The sequence below is a fragment of the Myotis davidii genome, unplaced genomic scaffold (assembly GCF_000327345.1).
Source record: "Myotis davidii unplaced genomic scaffold, ASM32734v1 scaffold1466, whole genome shotgun sequence".
NCBI lineage: Eukaryota > Metazoa > Chordata > Mammalia > Chiroptera > Vespertilionidae > Myotis > Myotis davidii.
Window position 1 is genome coordinate 137757 of NW_006297384.1, and position 10704 is coordinate 148460.

The 10704-nt window shown below is 49.0% G+C and overlaps 1 protein-coding gene across 1 annotated transcript in view; it reads left to right on the forward strand.

Moving 5' to 3' along the window:
* LOC102764867 (carbonic anhydrase 13) overlaps window positions 1-10704 on the forward strand; it is a 40583-nt gene that overhangs the window by 16673 nt on the left and 13206 nt on the right. The window contains exons 4-6 of the mRNA XM_006773125.1: window positions 1438-1533; window positions 2753-2815; window positions 3345-3500. Coding sequence (XP_006773188.1) covers window positions 1438-1533; window positions 2753-2815; window positions 3345-3500 — 315 coding nt within the window. The remainder of the gene's footprint in view (window positions 1-1437; window positions 1534-2752; window positions 2816-3344; window positions 3501-10704) is intronic.

Sequence of the window (10704 nt, forward strand, 5' to 3'; positions counted from 1 at the left end):
CATTGTTACAAATTGAACATAATTAAAGCATAGTGATTAATCACAAAAACAATATGTAATTATGTATGTGTTTTCCGATGGTCTTAGGTGACCCCTGTGAAGGGTCATTTGGCCCCCAAAGGGGTCGTGACCCACAGGTTGAGAAATCCTGTTATAGATGTTATTTCCCTTTCTCTCCCCTTTACCCAGCCAAGGCCTTCATTTTTTTTTTTTTTTTAAATATATTTTTATTGATTAGAGGAAGGGAGAGGGAGAGAGATAGAAACGTTAATGATGAGAGAGAATCATGGATCGGCTGCCTCCTGCACGCTCCCCACTGGGGATCGAACCCACAACCTGGGCATGTGCCCTGACCGGGAATTGAATTGTGACCTCCTGGTTCATGGGACGATGCTCAACCACTGAGCCACACCAGCCAGGCATGGTCACCCTTCTTTATCCAGAAATCCCCACATTAGTTACCTGAAGGACGTACAGTTACATTGAAAGGAGGGATAAACCTGAGCAGACCAACTCCTTCCTCTGCTGTCACCTGGAAGGTGGAATGTGTGTGAAACCCTCACGTTTCCTCCTGAGGGGCCACAGGAGTCCCTTGGGGAGGTCGAGTCGAAGCCGGCCCCTCTCACGGCCGTCAGGATCTGGGCCCCGCCATCTGGGTGTGTCACGTGGCCCGGGCTCCCTGTGGCTCCCATCGCAGCGCAGCCCTCAGCCGGGAAGGAGTCCCCAGGAGCGGCCTGTGCGGGACTGTGCGTGCCGCGTCCGTGCACCGGTCTGTGTTCGGGACACGGCCGTGGCGCTGGACACCGGCTCCCTCGGGTTTGGGGAAGGCTGTTGCTCTCGGGAGAAGTTGGGATGTGGGAGAAGCCCCTTTTGGTCCCGGCCCCGTCCCCCCTGCCCTCCCCTCAGCACACCGGTCCTCCTCCAACCTCTGCTTCCAGCCCAGCCTCTCTGTTCAGTTCACTCCTGCTCCCCACACGGGGTCGGAACTCAGGCCTAGAAGCTGGTAGGTGTGTGGACACCGCTTAACACAGCGACTCGTACGGAGAATACACGTTCACACCAAAGAAAGGCCTCAGCTGCGGGCGTGAGCCTCTGACCACGTCCAGGAACTACTGCCCCGTCTGTGGCAGGGTCACCCCTGGGGGCCCACTGATGCCTCCGCCCCCCCAACCTGGACCTGCCGCCAGTGGGGCCTGACCTCAGGCTGTGGACTGCAGTCCCAGATGCAGGACTGCGGGGGCCCTAAGTCACTGGGAACGGTGGCTGGAGACTGTTGGGGCTCGAGGGGTGTGGCAGGACTTTCTGGGGCCTCCAAGAGCATGGTGGGCGTGGCTGCAGAACCATGCATGGAGGTGCAGCCCAGCCTCTGCACCAGGCTTCCCTGGCGTTCATGTGTCTGAGGATGGATCTAACTTACACCGTGTCTCTCCTTTTCAGCTCCACGTCGTCCACTGGAACTCGGACAAGTACCCCAGCTTCGTGGAGGCAGCTCACGAGCCCGACGGACTCGCTGTCCTGGGAGTGTTTTTACAGGTGAGGGCCCTGGCTTCATTAGACAATTACTCGGCCGTGCGGGGCAGGATTTCAGTCGCCGAGTGGACATCCTGCCATTTTAAAAATAGCCTATTGATCTTTAGAGCAAGGGGGGGGGGGGGGAGAGGGGGAAGGGGGGAGAGAGACGCATCAGTGAAATAGAAGCATTGAGTGGCTGCCTCCTGCACGCGCCCCATGGGGGATCGAGCCCGCAACCCTGACTGGGAATTAAACCTGCAACCTTGTGGCGCGTGGACTAAGCCACGCAGGCCAGGCTCTACCATCTTTTAACAGCAAATCAGTGGTAGGTCCAATGTTTCCCTGTTGAAATGGATCACAGTTCCACGTTTATGGTTCCTCTCAGGGCTGGGAGCTTTGCCTGACAATCCCCCCTCTGTCTGTTGATCATGTTTGTCCATTAGCAACAGCAACAGTAGCGCTGCAGTGACGAGGAGACCCGAGAGGAGCCTTGGCCGGCCTTCCTCCTGACTGACAGCACAGTGCTCAGAGGGGCGGGGCAGAGCGGAGTCACCGTCCGCTTCCGGAAGCACTAGTTGCACCACATGGTTGGTTGTCCCAAATGCGCTGACCATTTCCATTGTTTTCTGTGTCTCCTGCACAAGTGGCCAGACAGGTGTCACTGTGGTCACGCCTGGGTGGGTGGGGCCGCCCCACTCCTACTGGGACCACATTCCTACAGGGCGTTCCTCTTTGTTTCGACACCCACTGGATGGGGAAAGAGGCGCACATGTTTTTTCCCAGGAACTCGGCTCAGGACGATCTATTGCCTTGATCCGGGACCTCCCGTTATTTTAGGCCGAATCTGGGGGACGTTTTTCCTCTAATGTTTTGATGTCATAATAGCCTGTGTGGGTAGAGGGTCTGGAAGCCACACCTGGTTTCGGAGTGCGGGTGTGATGGAGGCGGCCTAAGCCAGGCTTTCCTCAAGTTCACCTGCGTCTGCAACATCCCTAAAGCTGAGAAGCAGGAGGCTGTCACCAGCACTTTGGGGGCCAAACTTCTAATTCAGTCAAGGAGCCTGCAGTGCTCTCTCCTCATCCAGATTCTTCAGGCAGGAGAGCTGCGCTGCAGAACAGCCACTGTTGGCTGTGGGCTGGCCTGCGTTTTGTTTTTAAAGAATTTAAAATCCTGACTGAAATGGAGCAAGTCAGACTTGTCTGCAACAGTAACCACTTCTCTCGAAATTTCATGTTTTCAGATCGGCGAATGTAATCCCCACCTGCAAAAGGTTACGGACATCCTGGATTCCATTAAAGAAAAGGTAAAGCTAATTCCTGGTGGCTGGTGACTAATATAGTCCTGTTTTCCGCTGAGTTCTCTCGTCTTCTCTTACACACACGTCTGAGTCAGGGCCGACTGCTGCTCCTTGAAGCGGCCGGCGTGTCCTTGACCGACAGAGCTGACACGACCTATCACCACTCACTCCTGAAGTTTATGAAGAAGTCTTCAATCACCTAAAATAATCACATAAGTCTATTTATGCATAATGAGTTCCTGTTGGAGCTTTACAGAATAAGCCTTTGGCTGCAACACATTTTAAAGACCACTCATATGAAAACAAATCTTGTCCTTTCAAATGAATCTTAGCGATGCCCGACTTCCTCTAACATGTTTAGATGAAGGCGGGTACTCTTCCTAAAGTACAAACAGCAGGCACTAAATAACTGTGCGGCTGGGGCCGGGACCAAAAGGGGCTTCTCCCAGTGAAATCTGATGTCACTGCCTGCTTATTTCTCCAGGTCTGTGAAAGTGCCCCCTTGTCATCTGTGGCTTTCTCTCCCCTGCCCCAGGGTAAACAAACTCGATTCACGAATTTTGACCCGTTGTCGCTGCTGCCTCCGTCCTGGGATTACTGGACGTACCCAGGGTCTCTCACCGTGCCGCCGCTTCTGGAGAGTGTCACGTGGATCATTCTGAAGCAGCCGATCAGCATCAGCTCTCAGCAGGTAGGCCTCCGGGCTGGTCCACTCCCAGAGGAGACTGGGTGGAATGGTTTTCCACCCGCTCTGTGCCTCCTGCTGCGCTAGGAAGCCTGTCTTCTTCCTCAGATGGGATTTCTGGCCCTTCCCATTTGACCTTCTGGTTCGGTGGTTTCTTCCCCACCTCTTAGAAATGCGGGGAGGGGAGGCGCCCTTTGAAGACAGCACTGCTTGTTACTGTCTCCTAGTTTGGACTGAGATAGAAAGGGGCTGGGATTCAAAAGGAAAGTCAGGGGAGAGGCTGCTCTTAAAAGGTGGCCTTCACCTTTCCTGCTCGGTCCCTAGACCCACCCCTCCCACAGGCTCCACCTTCAGGAAGCGGACTTGAGCCGCAGACCAGTGCCTGCTGAGTTTAAGAAGAAATCTGCCACCTGTGGCTTTTGTTGGCAGAGCTTCTGTGGGGCATCTGAGGGCTGTAGCATTTACTAAGAGGCCCTTCTTGTGACATAAGTCTGCAGGCTCACGAGTCTTTGCCCAGAACCCTGCTGGGCTGGGACCTTCGGCCGACCATCTGCCAGGTGGATGCTGTGTGTACCCAAGGCTGCGCTTAGGGGGTTTTGTTTTGTCCTTCCTTTTTGAATGATGTGCTGCAGAACCTTAGCAAGAATGCAGTCTAATAATTTTTGCAGCTAATAAAGCACTTCTGATGTGGGCTGGCCCACTGGCCTAGCTGTTTATTCCCCAGTCAAAGACTAGAGCTGGTTGACCTCCACCAAGGTCAAGGTCAAAGACTAGAGCTGGTTGACCTATACCAAGGCCGTGTCGGGGGCATTTCCCTGTGCTGTGAGGCTCATGTGCCACTTCTAGTGGCCTTGTCTTTAGGATAAAACACCTCATGCCTGGGGCATACTCATTAATCTATGCCAATAGAAGCCTATGTGGTCATGATGCCCTCATGCCGTAACAACCCATCACCAGGAGACTGCGTACACAGCAGGCATGTGCAGGTGGGTGGGGCTGCATAAGCAGTGAGGCGCATGTGGGTGGGCGGGGACTTGACCAGGAGGTGCATTGGGGGAGCAGATGGTGGCTGCTACTGCCCAGGGCCGGCCCGAGGCTCAGTCAAGCCACCAATGGTGGGCTGGCCCAAGGCTCAGGCAAGCTGAGGATGGCGGCTGCCACTGTGAGGGCCAAGGCTCAGGCAGCCTCGTGGCCAGCAGTGGCAGCAGCAGAGGGGTGATGGGGGTGTTACCTTCCCCTGATTGGCCGGTTGCCTCCTGCGGAGGGAGGCCAGTCTATGGCTTCAGCCCACTACCCATGGGGAGCGGAACTAAGCCATCAGTAGGACATCCCCTGTGGGCTCCCGGAATGTGAGAGGGGGCAGGCCGGGCTGAGGGACTCCCTCCAGTGCACGAATTTTTGTGCACCAGGCCTTTAGTACTTTTATAAAGATCTGCATAGAAATCTAGAGCTTACCTGACATGAAATTTGCTGTGAATTTTTCCATTAGAAACAAGGTGAATTGTGTCATGAGAATAGGGACCTGCCCTGGGTCGGGGCCTCACTAATGGATCTCACTTTCTCCCCTTCCTGTGCCCACGTGCTTCCTTTCACAATTCCTGGTTACATTTGAAAGTGACACATTATAGCATCAAGACATGTTTTTCCTCATATTCCAAGGGTATCTTTACTCCTTAGAGCCACTTGGAAAGCAACTTTTAAAAAATCTACCTGTGATTGGTAAGATTATTTCAAAATATATATTAGATCCTTAAAGTGCACAAAGTTAACCCAATCAAGGAAACTTTCTGCAAGTGTTGGGTTATGACTGACTAGCTGTGAACTCATTACTGTATCTTATTTCAGGCTCAATTTATTAGTGTTGATTATTAATTTGGCTTTTTGCACAGAAGAGTATAAAACAGTAGCTGAGTTTCAGGATTAGTGTGACCGGTGATTCATGGTGAAGCTTTCACCTGAATCTACAGGAGCGGAAACCCTTTCAGACATCTCATTTGCAACCAGATTGAAGTGGTTATCTGAGTAATAATACAAAGTATAAAATAGTGCTATAGAGCTTTTAAGACTTAAGAATGAAGCAAAAGATATTTTAAAAGCCCATCCCAGCCGTAACCGTGAGAAAAACATCAGACAAAGCCCAAGTAAGGGGCATCCTGCGAAACACCGATCGTACTCCTCAGACTGTCCGCGTCACCAAGAACAAGGGCGTCTGAGGACTCACCACCAGGAAATGCTCGGGAGACAGGAGACTCAGTGAAATGCCGTGTCCTGGTGGGATCCTGGGGCAGAGAGAGACATCAGGTGCAAACAAAGCAGCCTGAGTAACCGCACTGAAGAGCGGCATAAACTTGGTTCGTTAGTTGTGAGAAGGAACACCTTGGAAGGTGGTAACTACAGAGGAAATTGATGCGGGTACAGGAGAACCCGTTGTAATCGTTCTGTAAATCTGAACTGTCCTGAAATAAAAAGTTTATTAAAAAACCCAAAACACAGGAGGGTTGATAAGATCACTGGGTTGCCTAGCTCTTTCATGTAAAGTCTTTTGTGTATGCCACCGGCTTAAGAATTACTTTCCAGAAAATGCTGTCTCAGTGATGACAGCTCTATGTTGAAGTCGCGGGGAAGCGTACTTATTTATTTTCCAGTCCCACCAGAACCTCTGTCAGTCGGTTGGGCCAGTTTCCCCGCTGCTCTTTCTTGCCAAGTCACTGTCTAACCTAAAGCGCAGAGCAGAGGGTGTTCATTTTCTTTTTCTTGATTCAAGTCCATTTTTCTCCCCCGAGTCACGGGCTGAAATGCCGGGGAACAGACTGTGATTCTGATATCTGGGTGACAGAGCCTCATTGTCTTGGGCAGGCGGGCTTTTCCTGCCAGGTCTCTGGGTTATTCTGGGTTTTCTCCACTCGCTTCCTCAGCTGCTGAAATCCGATGTGCAGGACACTCGCCTTCTATCCGAGGCTCCTTTTAAACATTCTGTTTTGTTACGCCGTTGTTTGCACACAACAGCACTCATGAGCCTCAGTGTGCCGCTGATGGCCTTGGTGGTTGTTGTTACCATGCGATGGAGCAAGCCACGCACCGTCCAGGGAGCGGGACCCCTGCAGAGGGCTCCTCGTGCCCTTTCCCTCCACTCACCCACGGCCTCAGGACACCACTGAGAGTCACTAGGATTTTATTCAAGTGGAATTACACAGACACACACTTCTGTGTTTGATTTCTTTTGCTCAGAACAACATTTTGAAGATGCACACATTTTATTTATTTTTGTTACAGAGTAATATCCTATGGTATGGGTATACCACTGTTTTATTTTATTTTATTTTTTATTGTTTAAAGTATTAAATGTGTCTTCTTTTTCCCCTGATTGACGCCCCCCCCCCCCCACTCCTGCCCCCAAGGGCCAGCCCCCACCGCCCAGTGTCTGTGTCCATTGGTTATGCTAATATGCATGCATACAAGTCCTTTGGATATACCACTATTTTTTAAAAAAATCTATTTACCAATTGATAGACATTTGGATTGCTTTAGTTTGGAGATGTTATGAATGTGGCTGTCCATATTTGGGTATTAGAAATAATTGACATACACACTTTCCTGTGGACACATTTTCACGTCTTGTGGCAATGACTAGGACTGGCATTACTAGGCCAAGTGGTAAACTCATGTTTACTTTATAAGATACTGCCATGTTGTCTTCTAAAGGGCAGTTCCTCAGACTGACATACCTCAATGTGGGGTTGGGGGAGAAGAGAAGAGACAAACCAAAGAACTTATATACTTACTAGAGGCCTGATGCACAAAATTCGTGTGGGGGGGAGGGGTGTGTGGAGTGGGTGGGATCCCTCAGCCCAGCCTGCGCCCTCTCACAATCCAGGACCCCTCACTCTTAATGGCCTGCCTGCTCATTCCCTACTGCTTGGCTTGCTGTTCCTTATCGCTGCTGCTTAGGCAGGAGAGTCTCTCACCACTGCCACTGCACTCACCAGCTGTCGTGAGCCCTGAGGGCGCTCCCGCTGTGGGAGCACACTGACCACCAGGGGGCAGCTCTTGTATTGAGTGTCTGCCCCCTCGTGGTCAGTGCATGTCATAGTGGCCGGTCGACCAGTTGTTTGACTGCCAACTGTCCCCCTTTCTGGCCTGCTTGCCTCCAACTGGCGCCCCTGCCAGCCTGATCACCACCAAATGCCCACCCTCCTAGCCTGATCACCCCTAACCACCTCTGCTCCAGCCCTGCCACAATGGCTTTGTCCGGAAGGATATCCAGAATGTCTCCTGGTCTAATTAGCATACTACCTTTTTATTAGTATAGATATGCATAGTCCATGGACAGGCAGTTAAGGTAGTGAAGACCTGGGGGGATGGGTGTGGTCTTAAAGGGGGGTGGTGGGAGATATCTGCAATACTATCAACAATAAAAATATATTTGAAAGTGAAAATAAATAAATTAATTAATTAAGGACTGTTCCTTCTTTTATCCTCAGTAGCAATGAGATTTCTAGTTGCTACACATCCTTGTTAGCACTTGGTATTGTCAGCCTTTAACTTTAGCCATTCTAGTGGGTCTGTGTAAGTTTACTATGCATTGATCTGATGACTAGTGATGTTGAGCATTTTTTCACATGCTTGCTGTCTCTGTGTATATCTTTTGTGAAATATCTGTTCAAATCATTTGCCCGTGTTAAAATTGGGTTGTATGTCTTTTCATAATTGAGCTACAAGAGCTCTTACCCAGTACAATCTGAACAAATGCCCTTTTCCAGTACATGTTTTTGCAAAAGTTTTCTCACAATCTATGGCTTGCTTTTTATTTTTTAAACATGTCTTTTGAAGAGGAAAAGTTCTTAATATTAATGAAGTCCATTTATAAATTTATCTTTTAGAGTTGTGCAAAAGAAGTCTGCTTTAGAAATCCTTGCCTAACTATATGCCACAAAATATTTTCTTCTTTAATAGTTTCAGCTCTTACATTTAAGTCTTTGACTACTAATGAGTTACATTTTATGTATCCTGTGCCCATTCTCTTTTTCTTTTCCTTCTGATATTCTAGTTACACATAGATTTGATCTTTTAATATCATCAGTGAAACTTTATTTTTAAAAAATTATCTCTGGTCCTCACTGTGGGTAATTTCTATTTATCTATATTAAAGTTAATTTACTCTTTCCTGTCAGGTCAATGTGACTGTTAAGTCTAGCCATTGAAATTTGTGCTTTAGAATTTATATTTTCAGTTCTAAAATTTCTACTTGGCTCTCTTTTATTATTCTATTTATCTACTGAGCCTTCCCATTAAGAGTACTGAGATTTCTTGTGCATTAAAGAGGATGCTTTGTTTCATTTCATGTGGCCAATTGAACATCCTTGTAAGTTCTAACTTTGATTCATCTTGGGCCTGACTGTTGATTTTTCTTTCTTTAAGAATGTGTTTCATTTTCTTGATTCTTGAGTGATTTTTTAAAAATCATATTCTACATGTTGTGAACATGAAGTTGCGGTGATTCTGGACTCTGTTAGTTTTCTCTGATAAGCATTGTTTCTCTGGTGTTAGCAGGTAGTTTCCTGGCTGGGCTTGAATTGCACTTCTTTTTCTTGGGCGGCAGCTCTGGCCTCAGTTTGGCCACGCGTGGTTTATGGGCACAGAGTTGGTGGTTCTGCTCTCCAGCTCATTTCTTGCAAGACAGGTGTCCCCATGGCAGACTCCACCAGCTCCAGGTGGCACATGGAGAGACGGAACGCACTCTAGAGCGCCCACCTCTCCTTCCGTGTGTGTGAGTTCCCCCTGACCCCGCTGCTGTGTTCCGTCTCCAGTGCCTGCAACTAGTTGTTTTGCATTGTGTCTGGTGTTAGAGTTTTTCTACACGGAGGTTGTCTGCAGGGTCTTAGTCCAGCATATCTGGAAGTAAAACTCTAATGTCTTTTTTTGTACGTTTCCCTCTTTTTTGTTGTTTTCGGTTTTTTTGTTGTTAATCCTCACTGGAGGATATTTTTTCCATTGATTTTTAAACAGGGTGGAAGGGAGGTGGAGAGACAGAGAGTGAGAAACATTGATGTGAGAGAGACACATCGATTGGTTGCCTCCCACACACGCCCCAACCAGGGTGGAGATTGAGCCTGCAACCGAGGCATGTGCCCTTGACCAGAATTGAACCCAGGACCCTTCAATCCAAGGGATGATGCTGTAACCACTGAGCCAAACTGGCTAGGGCTCTAATGTCTTTTTTAATAGTAAAATGTTATATATTGTATTAGCAATCATTAATGTCTAATAATGATTTTCTTCTGCACTTTTAGGCTATTTGTTAAGTGAGGAAAGAATTTATTCATTTGAACACTAATTTTGACTGAATATATAAAACTGTAGAATTAGCTTTGAAAATAAATTTTTAATCTGTACCAAACAGTACAAGTCAATTCTAGAATTGTCTGATAATTGCTCATTCTTGCAGGCATGATGCAGAGACACAAAGAGGTGTTCTAAGTGGCCCTGGTCCACACTTTAGAAAGAGTGGAAGGGAAGGGGAGAGGCAGAGAGAAACATCCATGTGAGAGGGATCACTGATTGGCTGCCTCCCATATGTGCCCCGACCCAGGCCCAGGATTAAGCCTGCAACCAAGGCGCATGCCCTTGACCAGAAATTGAACCGGGACCCTTCAGTTCACAGGCTAACACTCTATCCACTGAGCAAAACCAGCCAGGGCAAGACTTGACTTTTTAAGAATCACTGGAAGTCTCTTCACCCAGGTGCTCTGGGACCAGCCGTCACTGCCGTGGTTGAGGGGCCTGTGCGGGGAAGTTCCTACGTTAGTAGAAACCAGGAGGTTGAGGTGCTCACAAGCCGAGCGATCAAGCTTGTCTGGGGGCCTTGGTGGGTTAGGAATGCCACTTACTGTAGGGATATACTCTGAGATGCCTACACCTAAAATGATACGATATTTGGAATCTACATCAAAGTAATCCAGTTGGAAGGGACCGGCAGTGAGAGAGGATGGCGGTGGGTGGGGGGCAGTGAACCTGGGGCCGGGCCCCTGGTGGTTTATTATTCTACGTTTGCGTGTGTGTGAAAGTCTCCGTAATAAAAAGTAAATAAAAAGAGGAGGAAAGCGGAGATGCAGAGGGCGCTGGGGGGCTTCACGCTGGCTTGCAGACGGCTCATCTGAACCTCCCTCGCTTCCCCTAAGGCCTCATCGTTAATGGGGATGAGAGCGCGTTA